The sequence below is a fragment of the Enoplosus armatus genome, chromosome 6 (genome assembly GCF_043641665.1).
Source record: "Enoplosus armatus isolate fEnoArm2 chromosome 6, fEnoArm2.hap1, whole genome shotgun sequence".
Lineage (NCBI taxonomy): Eukaryota > Metazoa > Chordata > Actinopteri > Centrarchiformes > Enoplosidae > Enoplosus > Enoplosus armatus.
The window spans coordinates 12,239,051-12,258,095 of record NC_092185.1 but is presented as its reverse complement, the minus strand read 5'-3'; the positions used below and the strand labels follow the sequence as shown (position 1 = coordinate 12,258,095).

The 19,045-nt window shown below is 42.7% G+C and overlaps 1 protein-coding gene across 7 annotated transcripts; it reads right to left on the bottom strand.

Annotated features, from left to right (window-relative positions):
• Positions 1 to 2,294: 2,294 nt before the first annotated feature.
• LOC139286503 (protein phosphatase 1 regulatory subunit 12A) lies at positions 2,295 to 16,781 on the bottom strand. Of its 7 annotated transcripts, none has more exons than XM_070907312.1 (25): positions 16,505 to 16,781; positions 13,027 to 13,157; positions 12,687 to 12,805; positions 11,318 to 11,474; positions 11,002 to 11,146; positions 10,829 to 10,903; positions 10,628 to 10,707; positions 9,199 to 9,404; positions 8,974 to 9,083; positions 8,683 to 8,880; positions 8,434 to 8,516; positions 8,246 to 8,335; positions 7,994 to 8,131; positions 7,812 to 7,907; positions 7,601 to 7,691; positions 7,367 to 7,489; positions 7,172 to 7,274; positions 6,965 to 7,068; positions 6,750 to 6,809; positions 6,634 to 6,656; positions 6,463 to 6,526; positions 6,276 to 6,380; positions 5,007 to 5,057; positions 4,760 to 4,810; positions 2,295 to 3,648 (listed from the first exon to the last, which is right to left on the bottom strand). In XM_070907312.1, exons 1-25 carry the CDS (start codon positions 16,778 to 16,780, stop codon positions 3,562 to 3,564), a joined length of 2,766 nt encoding a protein of 921 aa, XP_070763413.1. In that variant the 5' UTR covers position 16,781; the 3' UTR covers positions 2,295 to 3,561. The 7 variants fall into 7 exon arrangements, with proteins under 7 accessions (XP_070763413.1, XP_070763416.1, XP_070763414.1 ...); XM_070907315.1 differs by having other exon boundaries at positions 7,994 to 8,095; XM_070907313.1 differs by having other exon boundaries at positions 8,683 to 8,877.
• Positions 16,782 to 19,045: the final 2,264 nt, after the last annotated feature.

The following is a 19,045-nucleotide window of genomic DNA, read 5'->3' as shown; positions in this document are numbered from 1 at the left end:
AGGCCATGTAGCTCTGTGTGCAGCAGAGAAAACCTGGACATGGTTCTGGGTCTGCTGGAAAACGTGGCATGGATTAAATGTGGAGTATGACCCAGCTGTGCAGTGGATCAATAGGAAGGACACACACATATTGAACAAACTCATTAGATTTGAGTGAAATGTCAAGTGCACTAACCTCACAGCTTTAAGAAAAAGCTCTTTAATATTCACTTCTGTTACAGTTGGACAGTTTGTCTTGTTGCAGGCTGTAATGGCCGCCACCTTGTGCGTACACATTTACAATTAAAACACTAGAACCACTTGGCTGAGACTGTAAAAATACTCTCCAGGTCACAGCGAGAGTGTTTACATTTCTATCCTATCTTTTCCAAGAAGTATCACGTCACTCTCTCCAAACTAAATCATGTCATCTCTACTCGCTCTAAACTGACTCCTTAAACAACAAGATAAACAAAGTCTTTGCAGTCTGAGCCACTGGAACAACCTGCTTGAGGAAATAGGGCTGGCAGAGTCATTTTCTCTTTTAAATCTCTTCTTAAAACATACTTTTATGGGAGAGCCTAGTTTAATTAATAGTTTAGTTCCAAGAAATACTAGCCAAGGTAATATAAGAGATGTGGGCCCCACATGGCCTGAGATCAGCCTGCTAGAAGGCCCCTATTGAGGGTCCCTCCAACAGACACACACCTATTTTGTCTCGAGCCTCAAAAACCATCCTATGCTGGAATACTACCTGCTGCAGGTTTACAGTTTGTCAGTTTGTTTGTGAGAATTTGATTACAAAGAAACATTTTATTTTACACATAACGGTCGGTTTTCTCGTCATGGACATTACTACTCAACCTGTAAAACAGCTGTATGATGACTTCAGTGGTTCTGGGAGAGCTTTATAAAGTCTGGAAAATAACCCTGGTTATGTCAGGTTTTTTGACAGAACGTCTGTGTTTCAAAATGGCAGTGTAGGAGTTTGAAAGATGAGGCAATTTAGTTGCATTGTGGGAATTAGCAGGGACATGATATCTCCCCTCTGCAGCTTCGATTTAATCCATTTTTTTTTTTTTTAAATCTGTCTCTTGCGAGTCCCCCAACTTTATGGCAATGCAATACCAAATCACAGGAGCACTCTTTTATATATATGCTCCATGTAAGCCTTATATCAACTGAAATATTATTAACACATTTTGACCCAGGTCCCTTTTACAAGCCCTTTATAGATACCAATTCAGCTTTTGTTCTGCTATGGAACATGTTACCAAACAAATTTCCAAATAATCAAATTACCATATAGTATTTGCCACACAAACATCCCAGAGCCTTTCAGGGCGCCTGAGGGTCTGGGCCAGTTTCCCCACTTTCCCTGGTTGGTAATCCACCATTCAGTAGCCCTGATCACAGAAGTATTGTCTGAGGTTTGTTTTGGTACATTATTTCTCATTCATCGTTAGTGGTTCTGGAAAATTAGCGGTCAAATATGTGAAAGAAAAAAAACTCTGCTCAGCTGTAGCATTTCGACAGTTTATCCACTTGGTGGCGCCGAGGAGCTGTTTGTGTAACATCTGGCATCATGCCGGGGGTCAGAGCCACAAACCCTGGGAAAAGCAGTGCTTTGTCCATATAAGGCTGCAATCCATCCGCTTCCCTCTTCCTCCTCGGCTCCCTTCCTCTGTCTTTCTCAGACCTGAGGGATATTTACAGAGAGAGTGCCTCGGCCAGCCTGCCCTTCCTTATTAGGAGCTCAGCTTGTTGTCAGTACTTCTACCCCGCAGGACAGTGGTCCATCTCTCTGCTCTCAGATGAGACAAACAGATGGATGACTGGTGTTAACTACACTTAAGTGCAAATGGACGGGAGCTCAAAAGACAACCGGACCCTTATAGCTTCACCCAGACGTCTGCTGAGCACTCCTCCAGCATGTGTAATGACGGTGATTTCTCTCATGTCAGTCAAACCACTCATGATGTACTGTCCACCTGGGAGCAGCAGTAGATTTATGTAACAGCCCAAACATATTGTAAATACATCTTAAGCTCAGTGTGTGAGCGTCGCCGGGTTGCAGCTTTTCTGTTCCTCTTTTTTCCCCTCCCCAGTGATATAGGACATCTTGCTGCTAGAAGACAGAACAACTGTACACAGGGATGATACAAGCATATAGTGAGTGAAGCAGAAAAACAACCAGGTGACCACAAATCTCAAAAGGGAGCAGTTTGGTCACAGAGGGTCAAAGAGTAATGTAATATTTTAGTGATGGAGGTGGATACAAATTCTCAGTGTACATAATAACCAGGCGGTTGTTACAAACACACTTTTTTTTTATTAGGGTGCAGACATCCATTCAATATATTAGAAAACCAACATGTGAAGAAAGGCTACATGGAATTTTACTTCAAAAAGGGGGTATTATTCAAGACTAATATTTATACACATTCAATATACATAACCATGCTCCCTTGCAAGAGAGGAATTGACAATGAAAAACTATGAAAATAATATCTTTATCAATGGTAATAAAACCATTCATAGCATAATAGGCTTTGACAGAACAGCAATTTCTATAATTGTGCAATGACCTTTGACCTTCAGCTATTTATAACTTCTCCCTCCACATACTAAGTGAGAAGGTGCTGCTCTGAAATGAGTTTGTCTGTCTGGAGGACGGGCAAAGCCTCGCAGATATTTTATTGCTTTGCAGAGAGTAAAGTGCTGTGGTCGACTGACCTGGTTCTGCGGTCATTTTTTTTTGTTTTAAGAGCATGGAGTGTGTCTGTGGTCACAAAAATAAAAATGTATGTGGGGAAGTGCATAGGTGGAGAGGTAGGTGGGTTCAAACACTTGCATGTGGAAACAAAACAACCCAACAGAGCTTCATGGACTTCCCCCTGTCATCAGGATGTTGCTGAATGTAAAGACAGAGGCTGAAATGGGTTTCAGAGTTGTTGTTTTTTTTCTTTTTTCAAAAGAACTACACCCAAAACCTTCACTGCTTGACAAAACATTAGATTTGAACTGTGAGTGGGGTAAATTTGTGAATGTGTAACGTGAGTGTGTTCACAAAAAAAATAAATACTAAGTGGGAGCTTTAAGGCCAAAGCTGCCTCGTGTGCTCGTGGAATGTGCATCGAGGAAGTATGTGATGCACGCATAGGAATGTGTGTGCATGTTCCTGTTCCCCTGATGCACAGTCGTAGTAGATGTTGTGTTTTGTGTGTTGCACCAGCCGCGGGGCATTCTGGCTGTTTCAGAGTCTCACGTTGCTACTGTGCGAGCCTCTGACCGCAGCCACAGGCCTTCATGCCACAGGTCTACCTGTGACAAACGGGCATTAAAAGGCACACTAAAGCCACTCCAGCTGTTCAGGCATCACAATCCAAGTCAAGCTGTGGTGTTCATGTACGTAGGACATTCTGCTGCTTCTCTCCCCCTCTCTCTTTCTCTCTCTCTCTCTCTCTTTGGCACTGGGAGGAATGTGTGGAAGGAAGGAAGGAGGGATGGATGGATGGATGGATGGATGGATGGATGGGGGCGGGGGGGGGGGGTCCCTGCGCTTCGTGTCTCTCTCCCCGTCTATTTGGAGAGTTTGCTGATGACACGGATCAGTGCTCCATTTTCATCTTTAAGACGCTGGTTGTCTGCTCTCAGGTCAACCAGAACCTGGTGGTAAAAATTGAGCTCACATGAAAAACAAATCAAAATATAAAACCAGTTTGAATTATTTCATGATATGATTTTATTGCTTGTTTTCATGTTAGTGGATTATGAGATATTAGATGTTAAGATTATATATTATATCATATGTTTGACTCATTGTAGCAGGAGAAGCACAGGTGTAACTAATAACGTCAATGCTGTTTAATTTAAATGTTGCAGTAAGCTGCGAAGAACCTGCAACTTAATGTTATTAATTACATCTATTTGTTTAATCCACCATGACATGTTCAAATGTCTGGAAAAGGCCTATTAAACAACTACAGAAACTTAAACTAATTAAACTGTTAAAATAATGGACCACTTTGGGGGGGAAAAAAGCTGATTTATAAAAAGAAAGCAGGACACCTAATTAATGTTGCATTAAACAGTTGAGTGGAAGACAGTGGGGTCATTTTTAAGTTGGTAAGTTATAGAAAGAACAGTGGGTGTCCTGCACACTGATGCCTGATGATTAAATCTGTCTTTAAAACAAGCGGTGTGTACCTTGATGCTACGATATCTCTTACCTGACGGCAGCAGTGAAAATAAATGATGGCTTGGATGAGTGTCGTCTCTGATAATGGCTTACACTCTTTTTCTGCACCTTGCATCGTGTCTCATCCAGGTGTGGCTGATTGTTCCCTTTTATTTTAGAGGCCTGCTTACCAGGCAACCAGCAGAGAAATTACCTTTAGACAGAGTCAGGCTAGCTTCCTCCCCTTGCGTCCAGTCTTTACGCTAAGCTAAGCTAAGCTAAGCTAAGCTAAGCTAAGCGGCTGCTGGCAGTAGATTTATAATTACAGTGAAGACACGAGAGTCGTATCAATCTTTGTCAACTAACTCTCAGCAAGATATCAAATAAGCGTCAGACAATTTATACGTCATTGTGTCATTTCACATCCAAAGAGGTAGTTGCTCAGTTGGCCAACAGAAATATCCACTCATGTGAAAAACAACCAAATGAATCCATCCTCCACAACACTGCTGGCCTGCACAAGCTAAAGCCAAGCTAATCAAGCAGAAGCATGCAAAGCGTCTGTGGCCAAGATAAGGTTCGTTCTGAACGTCTCCTCACCTTCAGCTCCTCCTCCAGCTCTGCCATTCGCCGCTCCAACATCCTCCGGTCCTGGTGCCAGGGAAATGTGAGGGAGAGAGAAAGTGATGTAGAAGTGAAGGAGGACCACAAAGGGTGAGTGAAAACAGGTGAGAAAGTGGTTCAGGTGGGGGAGGAAGAGAGGAGAGAGCTTCAACACACAGCAGGGGTGGCAGTAGTGAGGCAGTTGAAGCTACAACAGGTAACACCATCAGCAGGGATGCATTACCTTTCTCTCCAGGTCCAACAAGGCTGAACAGTCAGTGAAGCGCTCCTGTCTCTGTTGGATACAACAAATCAATAACGTTAACCTTAATATCATCGCCACAACAGTAGGTTTTACATTATCATTACAAGGTCTGCGTACAAAACAATATGAATATTAAAGTTACAACCTGCAACATCTTGATATGGATGCCCTCTTTTGCTAATTTGCATTTCCAATAAAAGCAAGACTGCAACATCTGCTGAACAACAACCACTGTGTCCACAAGTGACAATTACAGGATGATGGTAAAGAGTAAAACATACTGTAACAGTAGCATTATCTATGTTTGCTAACATTAGCTACTGGTCATATCAGACCAAGTAAGGCGGTAGAGGCAAAACCACTTAGTGTATTGAACTGAGTCTGGTGTGTTTAGAAAAAAAGAAAAAAAAAATATTTCTTCTTGCTAAAGTTACAAAATCTCACAGCTGACTATCACATGTCAGCTGCTTTAAAGACATCATCACCTTTGGGGCGATCTGAATGAGAGTGAGTGGAATGAAACAACAAGCAGGAAATACAAAAACATGGCTGTGTTCGAAAACCGGTCATTACACATAAAGGGAATTCTACTTTGGGGTATAATACAAAACAATTTGAAATTCTTTCATCTGGCAGCTGTCTAAATCTAAATCTCTGTTATGGACCATTGATTGTAAATTGTTTTATAATATATACATTGTGGGGTCACTTAGGGTATACATTGGGAAAAATAATTCTCAGTAGACCACACAAAAATGCTGAATACACTATATAGTGAATAGTGATACTATGGCGGCACAACATCTGCGACCCGACATATTTATGTGCTTAAATGTGGCGTAACAGGAGCACAAGTAAAGACGAGTCATTAAGTCAGTGAACTGAGTCAGTCATGTTAATTAAACAGCAATGTCTTGCTAACATTAGCCATTAGCTTTACTGTCACACAATACTGATTAAACCAAGACCCAGATCTAGAGAGTTTTTACATTTATTTTGTTTTTCCAAAAACTAAAAAACACAGAGAAAGAGGTGTTTATGTTTCCATCTTCAAAAATAATATTTGGGATAAATAGAATAAGGTTTGGTTGGACAGCATGACAGGCGATAGCCACCTGAACTGAACGCTGAATACTGGCCACAATTATAGAACTGGTCTGACCACTTTAAGATGCTTCCTTTTATCTTTGCATGGGGAAGATTACAAGAACAGTTTGTCTTTAACTCAGCGTGTGTCAGTGTCATCACCTGAGTGGCCTTTTCCAGGTCCAACCTGGTCTGACTGACAATCCTCTGGGTGTCCTGCAGCTGTGACTGGAGCTGACTGTTTTCTCTGGAGACCTCCTCGAACAACTGACACATACACACACACACACACAGCAGTAAATAACTGGGACAAACAAGAAAAACTTCACTATCAGTTCTGTCTGCTGACCTTCTTAAAATCCTTGGTGTCGGAGCCTCCTCCCTGGGTACAGTCATTATAGGATATGTCTGACCTGAGAAGACGAGCAGAACAGAGGTCAGAGATAGAGCTATCGTTGAGGCTGTGTTGACAGAATGAAGAAAGAGGGCAAATCAAACAGGTCAAAGGCTGAATTCATACCTGGAACTCAAGTGTTGGTCTGTCTGTAAACAGAGAAAACAAGCAAACAAGTTATGGCCAGCATCTTAGGTTAAAGTCCACTGAGACCACTAACAAATGCACACACACATACACACCTGTGGATCCAGCCCACTGCCTGAGAACTCTTCCTCTCCACTGGGATCATTGTCATCACTCTGCAGATGACACAGACAGCACAACATGTCTTTATAAAACAACATTGCTTTTTTCATTGCTACTCATTTTATCCAGCTTCCTTTTACATTTGCTACTGCTGAATGTGTCCTTTCTTGTTAGCCATCCAGATAAAAAGTCTGTTTGCAGTGTTTACCTCCCCGGTCCTCTGTGCCTTCCTTCTGGCTCGAGCTTGTCTCCTCTCCCTGCGCTCCCTGGCCCATCGCTCTGTCTCACTCTCCCCTGTGCTGGCCTCAACATCTGGAACAAAGCCAGACAGCAGACAGTCGTTTAAGAGCAAATCAAACAGTTCAACAAAACACCAACATACATTTTGTTAGAAAAGGGAAGTGGCGATGCGTACCTCTCCTGTCAGATGTCGGAGGCCGAGGAGTGCCAGTGGGCTGTGTGAGGCCCAGCAGGTCGGACTTCTGCAGACTGGCAATACGAGACCTCCAGCTCACTTCCTGTAAACACAGTATCCTCCGCTATGTGATGTCACATGACATAATATAGGAGTAGCCAACACAGGGCTATAACTCTGATATATGGCTCTCACCCCCTCCTCTCCCTTCTTCGCTTTTGCTTCTTTCTCCTTCTCTTCCTCCTCCTTCTTTTCTCTCCCTTTGTTGTCCGTCTTCATCGTCTTCTCTGCCTCCTGCAGATCTGTTAGCGTCACCCCCTTGAAATTAAAAAGAGATGACACCGTCTCATGTACTGGCCCGAAACACGGCATTTTTGAAGTTCATAAACTAGAATTTGCAGTGAACGTCCAAACAGGTGGCGTTTATACCTGAGTGGAGCGGCGGGATTGCCGTGCATGTCGGGAGCGAGCCTTCCTCTGTGCCTCTGCCTCCTCATCCCGCACTGGTGTCAGGTATGATCTAAATAAGTCACACACTTTTAGATTCAATGCAGCACCATCAGGCCCACAGTTTACAAATATTAGCCCTTTGCCACACACACTCACACACACACACACACACACAATCACACACACTCACTTGCGCCTCTGCTTGGTCTCCTGTTCGCCTGTGGTCGTGCTCCGAGAGTTGGAGACGGCAGACTGATCCTTCTTTTCTGTCTGTTCCTGGGGATGTCTTAGGGAGAAATATAAGATGTGGCTATCAGATCTTTCAGATACATGAGAAAAATGAATTGGAGAATTAGTATAAAGCTGAAGTACCTCTGGGCCAAGACGCTATTAAGGCGGCTGAGTCCAGCAGAGCTGGTTCCTGTGCTAGCTGAGGTCACGGTGGGGTCATCCAGTCTCTTTCCATAAGATGAGCTAGAAAGACAAAGCCCATTGGAAACACAAAGGCATCTTTCACAGCCCCACACACACATAAATTAGTATTCACTGCTGGGGGAATGTAATAAGCTGTGACACAGCAAAAACAATCACACACAAACAAGAGCGGTGAGCAGCATGACTGACCTGTGAAGCAAAGAGGGGGTAGAACTAGTGAGATCATTCCCTGATTGACTATGAAGGCGCCGGGTGTAAGAGGAGCTACGGCTTAGCCAACTGAGAGAGAGACAGGGTGACAGGGGCACATATGCAGTGACTCAGAAAAACAGATTCTGGTTTCACAAGCGCAGAAGCACACGAAAGCACAGGCCCACCTGTTGGAGTTGTCAGGGCTGCTGTCTGGAATACTGAAGAGTCTCCGTGTTGGAATGGGCGGCACCCGGGCGAGCCTCGGCTCCTGAGAACAAGGCGCAAGATCGGATCACTAGTTTTATGTGACTCAGCGAATGGAAGCTGTGAAAGAAGCCTTTATTTGGCTACATGTCAGGCGTTAGATTTATACAACACTAACTGGCTCATGGGTGTATAAATCCTTGAATCATGTGAGCGCCCGTGGTGCGTACCTTGGTGTCAGCGTCCGAGCTGAGGCGGGGGCTGGAGGCAGAGCGGGTCATTCCCAGGCCAGTCTCTGGAGGTCTGCTGGGGTCCTGGCTGGATTCGGACAGTCCAGCTGAGCCCAGAGTCACAGAGCTGCCTGCCTTCCTCAGAGACGTTCTCCAGGAGCCCGGGGCCTCGGTGGCTGGGGGCTTGCTTGAGTCCTGCTACAGAGCCAGTAAAAGTCATCATCGTTATTGTTCAGTATTGTTGTCATGCAGCTAAAACAGACATCTCTATCTAATATCTCTATATTTCACCTTTTTCGCATGGCTTGCAGCAGCACTCGTTGACATGGAGGTAGGAAGCAGGCTGGTGGCGTTGCGTTTGTTGTTCAAGTTGTTTATGATCTCTCGGCTTTTCACTTTCTCTGCAACCGTGCAAAGGTCAGCAATTAATAAATCACCACTAATATCATAAAACAAGTAATAAAACCCACCTGAAAAAACATGTTGCTTCTTAAATACAACAGCAGCTTCTCTTACCGGACTCTGCGTCGCTCTCCGACTCGCTCTCCTCCTCTGAGCTGGAGCTGCTGGAGGCCTTCCCCTGGCTCTGAGACTGGCCCTGTCCCGTCTGGCCTTCCTCCTCCTCCTCCTCAGCCGGGCTGCTCGGCAGGGCAGGAGACGGGTGCTTCTCACGCTCGTGGAGGCAGATCTTTTCTTTACTGCTCATACGAGAGATAGAAGTCCTGCAGGGGCGGGGCCAAGGTGGGGTGGAACAACAGGTGGCATGCAGGGAGCTGATCAGTGAGGGCAATCATTCCACGTGCAGCCAATTAGAGCGAGCATGCGCCAATCAACACGTCGGTGGGTGGAACAGTGGGTCACTTTCTGTGAGGCCATGTGTAGCATTGCTGTCTTATCGCATGATCATCATTTAGCTTTATGTCACTTCAACCTACAGCTTTTCACACATTTTATAATCTTTCCTCAATGTGTGATAATGCAAACTTTACACGCACCCACGGGGATAAAATAGCAACAGAGCCTCCACATGAAAGACAAAACAATGTGTGTCCCAACCACATACTGAACACTACAAAGTATATGCTTTCCACTAATTACATACTGTACTACTCTGGCCTTTAGTAGTAAGATATGAACTTATATTGCGCTTAAAGTTCTGAACTACCACCAGTATAAAATTTGAAAACCTCACTAAGAGCTAGTAGGGTTGTATCTACGTATACAATGAGACGATATAAATGTGTCAAGCGTCACAGAATTAACTGTATTGTTAATACAGAGGTAACTCACTATATCATCTCTGGGTGTATTAGACCATAGTGAGCAATGTGTACAAGAATTTGTATAATGTTATTTCATTGTCTTGTCACTAAAATAAATACATTTGCAATAGCTTTTCCAGACAATTCACTGCATAATAATAGATACTGATATGGTGATATAAAATTACATATGTCGTGATGTAGGATATGTAAGATATAAATGCTCTTTCAGGAGACCTGAGTTTTTAATAATAATTAAATTTTTTAATTAACGCTTTTTGTTTTATTTTACTTTTATTACCTTATTTCATTCCTTTTATCTTTCTCCCTCTCCAACCCTAACGAGCCCATTAAACCATGCTGAACTTTAGTATACATATTGGTATTTTTGTGTACACTATATATCAATTCTCCAATGTGTACTCACTACATACTGAAAAGAGTTACATTAAGTATTCAGTATGAACCTGGGACACAGAATGCCATTGACTGCTACATCTATCCAGCGTCATGTCGGTGGATGGAGGCAACGTGGTTCAAGGGAATGCTGGGACTGTTAACATCATACGTGCATGCAAACTACTGGTACTGGGATTACTGGGATTCAGCTGAGGAACAGCGTAGCGTGTGCCCACATACACACACACAAACACATGCCCACACGCCAACACACTGGCACTGACCTGCGCGTGCGAACTGGTACCATGGAGATTTGCGGGCTCGGCTCAATAACAGGAGTCTGTTTCTCTTTCAAGCTGCGTAACTGAAGAGGAATATAAACACACATAAACACAGAGAACATTCGCCGCTGTAACACCATCCATCATATCAGGTTTATCTAACTGAGGGAGATAGTTGCGGAGCCTGTGTGAAGGCGGACTCACAGCGTTCTGTTTCTTCTGTAGCTGCTCCAGAGTGTCCGCGAGGCTCTCATCGGCAACATCTAGAGGTGTTTGGCCCTACAAGGACATTCACAGTGCATCATCAGTCATGGCACAAATAGAGGCTTCAATCACAAGAGCTTATGCCAAGGAAAGATTGTTTGTCTCGCACTCACCACATTGTTGACGGCACCCATATCACACATGTTTTCAGCAAGTTGGGTGCAAACCTCCTCCTGTCCCCAGTGAGCTGCTGCATGCAGGGGCGTCCACCCGTCGATGTCCATGCTGTCCACGTCCACCCCACACTGTAACAGCACCCTGAACAAGGCAAGGAAGACGGGAGGGAAACAAACCAGAAGGGGAGAAGATGAGGGACATCCAGGAGGAGAGGACAAGTCTATGAATATAATCTGTTTGACATGGTGCGATACTAAAATGAGACAAAAGCTAACAAGCTGTCATTGCTTTCGTGTGTGGACTGATGCTCACTTCAGGACTTCGATGTAGCCTTTGGCAGCGGCCACGTGCAGAGCAGTTGCCTTGGTGTTTGGGTGAGGTGTGAGAGTGCCACCTCCTGCCAGCACCGCCATGGTGTCCTGGAGCATGATCCTCTCCTCCTCCTTTCTGGCCTTGTCCACGTCTATTCCTGCGATGCACACGTGAACAAACAAGTGAAAACACAGACACACAGACACAAATATGATTTAACACCTTTGAAAACTGGAAAAAACACACTTGGCAAAAGACTAAATATTCAATTTCATATTCATTTATCTTACATTTGTCATCTGTGATTTCAGCTGCATGATGGATCTCAACCATGTGTGTATTTGACAGTGATAAAGATATAAGCCTGGAGCCTCAGCACTCTCCAGTATTATGAAGGTCACAGAACATTTGGTACACGGTGACTCTGTCCTCATTTCTTTGCCTATTTTTGTCAACCCAGAGTGTGTGCTTTAAATGTGACCACTTGTAAAAAAGTGGTCACATTGGGGGGGGGGGGGGGGGGGGGGGTACATTTTTGAGAATGATTTCAGTATTTTCATCTCCGGTTTTCAGCCTGAGCTGTGCATGATTTCCGAATTGAATCCGCTTGTAGAAAAATGAATTCATGCCAAAGCTGTTGAGAACCACTCATTCAAAGCACATGGAAATATACAGTAAAGCACCTATACAGCACCTAATCATCTAAACTGTGCTTGCATTATTTCATCATTATTACATCTGCAGCCTCCTTCCAGATGGCATTTGCAAACTATCATCTAATACTTCATGGGCAGACATATTGTAAGTGCTTTTTACAAGAAAAGCTCATCCTCTACCCATCAGTGAAATTACTCACTTGGCAGAAAGTTCTCAGTTAATTTGGCATAATTATTTAACATACCAAAACGTTCCACAATGAAAAGGCTTAAAGCACTGGCAACATTAAAACATATTATTTGTGATAGAATGTGGCATGTCGTCACTGAAAATAGACAAAATGTTAGTTGGAAAGGCCAGAAGATAGTAAAATAACTCTGTTCTATAATTAACTGATTAACTACTAGACATGCAACTCATGGGGCTCCAAAACTGAACAGGCAATAAAAGCTTATAATGGAATACGTCAATAAATAATAGTTAGTTAAATAATTACAATTTTAAAAAAATAATTCACTGTTTCAGCACTTATATTTATAATTAATAAGTCAAATTGATATGTAGAAAAATAATCATTTTGCAGCCTTGACTCCTGTCATCACTGTTAATTCTGAAGATAACATAAACATGGCACACATTGTAGTTATCATGTACTTGAGATTATTGTAATGTGGGGCTGTAAGTTTGAGTGGAGGCATTAATGATTGCTCACCTTGTTTTTTGACCTCAGCTTTTAGAAGTCTCTCCATGGCGTCTTCTGTGGCCACGTCCAGAGGAAGCTCTCCTTCACTGTTCACCGCCCCGACGTGAGCATTGTGCTCTATCAGGTATCTTCACAAAGAAAAAACACAGTCAACACACAGTGACAGTAAAACTGGACTACAGTGTAATATAAATTAGTTTAATGTGTACTACCTGACATCACCGTTGTCTTTTACAATATCCTGTACCATATCTACCTGTAAACTAAAATTCACCATAGGCCAATACTTTCTGAATACTATTTAAATCACAATGTGTGACGTGTCAGTGTGGTGAAGGTCAACACTCACTTAGCGATCTGGATGAAGCCGCAGGAAGCTGCAGCGTGCAGAGGAGTCCAGCCCTCGTTGTCCCCTCGGTTGACGTCACTCCCGCTCTCCACGAGAAACTGCACCATCTCAGCATTTTCATCAATGCAGGCCTGCCAGAGGACACACAACCACATGATGGATTGCTATGCAAGTGTTTATTGTTTGTCGTTCATCATAAGAATCCCCACTACGCACATTAAATAGTAGGAACCAGACAGCACAAGTCAGTCCGAGTCCAGTTTCAGTACAGCAGAGAAGATCTTTGACCCGCTTTATTTTGGTTTGTTGTGAAAGTCAAAACTACACTTCCAAAAACTATTAACTTCAACTAAAGCACTGTGGCTAAAACAATGACTACTGTGTCTACTTGTTATAAAGACTTTCTGTTAAGTGGGCTGCTAAAAGCCCTCAAGTACTTTCCAAAACAGTCATTTTGTGGCGTGAGTGAAACAGCGAAGCTATTTAGCAGCTTTTCCTGAGGCGAGGTACCGCTAAGTTCCCAATGTGATCCAACACAAGTCCCAAGATGAATCCCGTGACGGCCTCATGGGATTATGTTATGATATGTTGCTTTAATTTTAGGTAATATTTATGAGAAAAAAAATATAATTCTTAAAACAGCTTGGCAGTGGCTAGGGATTATTTCAGCCTGTTTTAAATACAAACATATTTCCATAATTTTCCAGAAATAGGTGTTAACCTTGAAACAAAACAGAATGAGGCAGATATCTGCACTAGTATCAGTGTACGTTGATTTGGACTAGAAAAAGACTGCAATATTGCAACAGCAACAGTTTTTTCATAAAAAAAAAGAAAATAATAATAATTATTGTCAATAATGACTTGAAAAAGGAGATTTTGCAGTGTACATTAGCAACTGGCTCTAAAACAGATAAAGATCTGCCTAAACTGAGACAATGTCGAGCCTCCCTTGTAAGAATTAACACAAAATAACAGACTCTCTATTAATGTCACAGCGATGGTGTAAGGACTGGAAAGGCACTGATGTACTGTAACACCGCAACTAATAACGATTTTCATTCCCAATGAAATGAATTAATAATTCCCAATTAATCTGTTGATCATAAAATTACCAAGGTAATGCTGTAATATTGCTTGTTTTGTTGGCAAAAAAAGTCGAAACTTTGGACCTGCTGGCAGCAGGTGGTGGTGCAAAGTGGTGCACCGACTGACCGACGGACCAACATGGCTAAAGAGCTAGCATGGCTAAAAATACATGAGCAGCTTTAGCAGTGTACACCAGCAAGTAGCTCTAAAACAGATAGTGATTATCTACTGATATACACAGCAAAATATTCATCTGAAAGGAAAGGTCAGGCACATAACTTACTATTCATTTTAATTAGGGGGAAAAAATAAAATCAAGCCAACCTTTATGTATTCTTGTTTTCCAACTTTTCTTTTTGTATTGTCTCATACATGTGTGACACAACCTAAACAAGGAACATGTTTCTATGTCAACAGCTGATGAGCTGACATCTGCTCAGAACAAGACTCTACTCCCTAATGTGACCAGACACTCATCATCATCATTGTTACTCTGCAGGAAGTCACAGTAGTCTGTAGCAAGTGTCTGTAGGCCCGTCTTAAGCCACCCACTGTAAGAGGCTTTGCTTTTGGGCTAAATCAACTAATCACAAAGCTGCTACAAGTCTCCACCCAGCTTCATCATATAAGATAATTAGTCTGGTAGTAGGGTGAAAACGTGGTCATTCTAAGACCCTGAGATGAGGCTCATAGATCAGAACAGGTCAGATGCAGTGTTCAGTCACAGCAGAGGGGGAGCCCTCTGGACAAGTAGGGGCTCCAAGCCGAATGAATGAACAGAGGGCACTTCCAGCACCCTGTGCGTTACAAGGGTGCGCATGCACACACACACACACACACACACACACACACACACACACACACACACACACACACACACACACACACACACACACGGCCTCCCAGCAGACTCCTTCACTGGGTCATCAAGTGACTCATTGTGGAAATCGCCTTTGACAACAGCAGCTTGTGCTGTTTGAGGAATGTTTTCCATTTCTTCATCTGAAATCCCTAAAGTCCCCACCATGGGGAACTGGCAAAGAGAAGGAGAAAGAGAGACAGAGAGAAGAGGAGGAGGAGGAGGAGGAGGAGGGGGGCAAAGGAGAGAGAAAGCATAGTGGAGAAGACAGAAAGGCTTTGGATGGAGACGATGGAAAGTTTGGAGAGTGTGGGCCTATATTTAATTCTGGTTGCCAGGCAACTGATGAGCAACAGGGGAGAAAGGGATGGAGGGCAGGAGAGGGACCACACTGGGTGACGGTCCGACATGTAGATCGGGCCGAAGGAGGGCACGTTCACCCAACATCCAGGCAGGAACATGCTCACATACTCATCTGAGCTGGTCATGGGAACTTCATCAAAAACAAAAAAAACTAAAAGCATCTTTTATGTTGACAAGCACAACAAAGTTAAATCCATGTGACTGTGAGTTCACCGTGCGAATAGACAGCAATGTGTTTATGACACGCGGTATCATAAAAGCAGGAGGAAATACTGCATCACTGAGGGCTTGTGTGACAGTGATGTAGTCCAGACTGCTCCTCTGTGTTATGACTGAAGTTGAGGGGAGGGAGGGATCTTAAGAGCTGAGCTGCATTAAGACTGGAACATGCTCAGAAGAAGTGCAGCCAATTTGGGACATGCAAAAGCAACAATCCTCAAACTGCAATTAAAAAACAGACCCCCCCCCCCCCCCCCCCTCTTTGATTCTTCCTTAGATGAACCTATTGATAGTGGTAGTCTGAGTTTTCACCAACAGGCTTCCCTTTTGCTTTCTTCCTAGAGAATAAAAAATACTAAAGACCTGTTGATAAGATGATGAAAACCTCCCAGAATTCAATGACCTACTATTTTACTGAGACTCCGCCAGGGACTGTCTGACACAAGCCTGCCAGCCAGTGCCTATTCATGTCTAAAAATGATCCCACAGGCTCTTAAGTGACCGGGTTTTACTGTCTGCTGCTCACTGTTATCCCCATATATATTGTGTGCTAGAAAAAGAAGCCTATAACTGACTAAATACAACAGAGCGGATGGCCCAGCCTAACAACTAACAACCTAACTGTGCCCGTCTGCACAGGCCAGAAGTGCTGCTGCTGCTGCTGCTGCTGCGACTTTAGAAAACAGATAAAGTGATGGGTTCACTTTAAACTACTGTAGCTGCTATGTTAAAAACAACGGAAACATTTGGATTAACTTTACATTTTTACCTCTAACTTAACTCCACGATAGGATAAGTTATTAATGCGCCTTCGCTGTGAGGATCGTTAACGGATAAACGTTGAACCGTTGACGCTAGTTGAGCGACAGTTAGCGGCAACTCGGAGGTTAACTCCTGAACAGATTAACGCAGTAGTTAACAGTCAGAGAGTTACGTTAATCTTCCTACCTGATGAAGCGCTGTCAGTCCGTCTATGTTGGCGTGGTTGATGTCAGCTCCCTGCCGGAGCAGCGCTGCCACCTCCTCCTGGTCTCCGGCGGAGCAGGCGGCCATAAAAACGGCTCCTTGGGCGAATCGGACTTTCGCCCGCCGCGTCACGGAACCGCTCAAGTTTTCCCGGGCCTCCGATCCCGTCCGATCCGTCTCCGAGCCCAGCCATCGCTGCAGCTGATCCTGCCGTCGCTGTTTGGCAGCTTCGGACCGGGAATGGTCAGTGGCCGCCATCTTCCCTGGTCTGTCCCGGACAGATTCAGTTCATGGTACGAGGAGAAGTGTAGTGGTTGCTTTGGATTGAGCCTCCCCCCGGGCTGTGCCCCCTGGTGGACAGACACTGGAAACGAAGCCGTGAACTTCAGTGCGAACTTCTGACTGAGTGGCAGTCACGTGCTGCCTTCAAGGGCTACTGGGAAATTCATATTTCAGACGGGAGACGGTGTACTTTGCTCACAGTACTGCATTGACATTGTATTTTCTTTTCTTTTACAGCCTAAAACAAATACAGAAATAGACATTACACGTGTCACTTTCTCGTAGATTAGGCTATGTTTTACAAGACAATGGTTAATAACTTTTCTAGCTGGATTAAAAAAAACACAACATTACAATAACTCAAAGCCTACACAAATTAGAGTGCAGACAAATAATAACCCTGATAAATGATTCATGATTTGTAAAATAAAATAATATTTTTCACGGTTTTCATGGTTATATGTCATTTTAGTGAATTATATTTTTCTGGTGACATGAGTATAATACTATTCCAGGAGCCAAATTCTCAATATCTTGAGATTTTATATTTTTAGTCATAATTTAACTTGACTTAAATCATTTTAACATTTGTCCTCTGTTTTTTTTTTCCTATTTTGTGTTTATATAATGTGTTCAGTTGTGTTTTTTGTCTTTTGTGTACTACTGCATAACCAATTCTCCTTTTAGGACAAATAAAGTCATTGATTATTTTGAAGACATTAAAAAAAATCTAGTCCATATGAAAACTCACACACATAAATATGGGTATTATGACTTGTCATCTCTATTGACACAATTCATGATGGACTTGGTGTGCCTGGGTGAGAATCACAATTAAGCAGTTTACTTTGTGCGTCACAAATAAAAGAGTGAGATTAAAGACATCGTTAACAAACAGGCAGTTTACTTAAAGACCAACATAACATAACATATGTTTTACAATAAACACAGATTCCATACTCTCCATCCTAAAACCTCAGAGGCGGACTAAACATTGTATAAACAAAATGCTATTTGAGCAAACGTAGTTATGAGAGTTGTTCCAGAGTTCCCATTTTTCCGACATCACTTAAAGGCATTGTTACGTATCTACGCAACAGTAATGGATCACGTCGTACGTAAAAATCTCTGTAATCCGGTTAAACAAATTTTTATTTCGTCTTTGTTGCGAATTTGTTTGATAGCAAGACTCCCTGAGTTTATCAAGCACTTCCGGTTAAACAGCTTTCGCAACAGGCCATATCTGATAAGAGTGCGCGTGATGAGTTTGGTTATGATTTGTGAGCTGGAGGACTCTCTGCTGAGGGGATTCCCGATATGCGCCTCTAGTGTTGACAACAAGGTATGTCGACTGTTGACTGTCTGGTCTGCAGTAAATCCTTTTTAAATAATGGCAGCACACATTTATTTTGATGTATTAAGTTAAGTTAATAGACGTGTTTGTTTTAGAGAATAACGTACAATATGACGCACGGGTGGTGGAAAAGGGGTTGCAAAAAGTAAAAAACAGATAAGCCTGCTGGAACTTCTTACAACAGAAACATGAGTCACAGTATTTGTTCATAGATTTTGTAGCGTAGCATCTTAATGTCTAGTTTATCTTAATGTCTAGTTTATCTTAGAGACCTGGTTTTTAAATGTGTAAATGAGTTTAAAATGTACTGATCATGGTGTACAGGCAGATCTGAAGGCTTTAATCTTACTGAATGGTTATGAATTGCTTTGATAGCTGTGAATTTAAAATATTATATAATGATGATAATAAGTGTTTATATCTAAATACATAGTAAGACAGTTACAGAGATTAAACCACTCACCTCTTTCCAATATCTATTACTATATTCACAAAACCAAAATAAAACTGTCAGTGATTATTACAGAAGTTGTGCATTTTGTTATCACAGCTCCTAATTTGTCAATTCTACAGAGGATGTTATGAATAAGATAACATATAATAATAGCAAAATGAACTAGGAACTCATTCAATCTTTTTTTTCAACCTGACTTGCCAATTTTCAGATTTCACACTGCTTATGTTATCCATTTAGTTACTGTCAAACTGTATCCTGCAGTGCAGAAAATAGCTGCATTAATTCTTTGCATTACACAGCTCAGGAGTCAACTGTGATTATTTGTCATTTTGTTTTGATCATCTGGAAGCCTCCCAGGAACCCCTTCAGGTCCCTGATCCTCTGTTTGGTTACTACAGCAGATGTGTACTGTTCCCTGCTCTGTGTGCGC

What these genes read in the sequence shown, in the direction of transcription:
- LOC139286503 (XM_070907312.1), bottom strand. Translation starts at nt 16,780, where the DNA reads ATGGCGGCCACTGACCATTCCCGGTCCGAAGCTGCCAAACAGCGACGG. An exon ending in GTACCAGTTCGCACGCGCAG is followed by an intron (nt 9,405 to 10,627) that starts GTCAGTGCCAGT and finishes CCGCCCCTGCAG; the next exon opens with GACTTCTATCTCTCGTATGA. An exon ending in GGAGAGCGACGCAGAGTCCG is followed by an intron (nt 9,084 to 9,198) that starts GTAAGAGAAGCT and finishes GCACGGTTGCAG; the next exon opens with AGAAAGTGAAAAGCCGAGAG.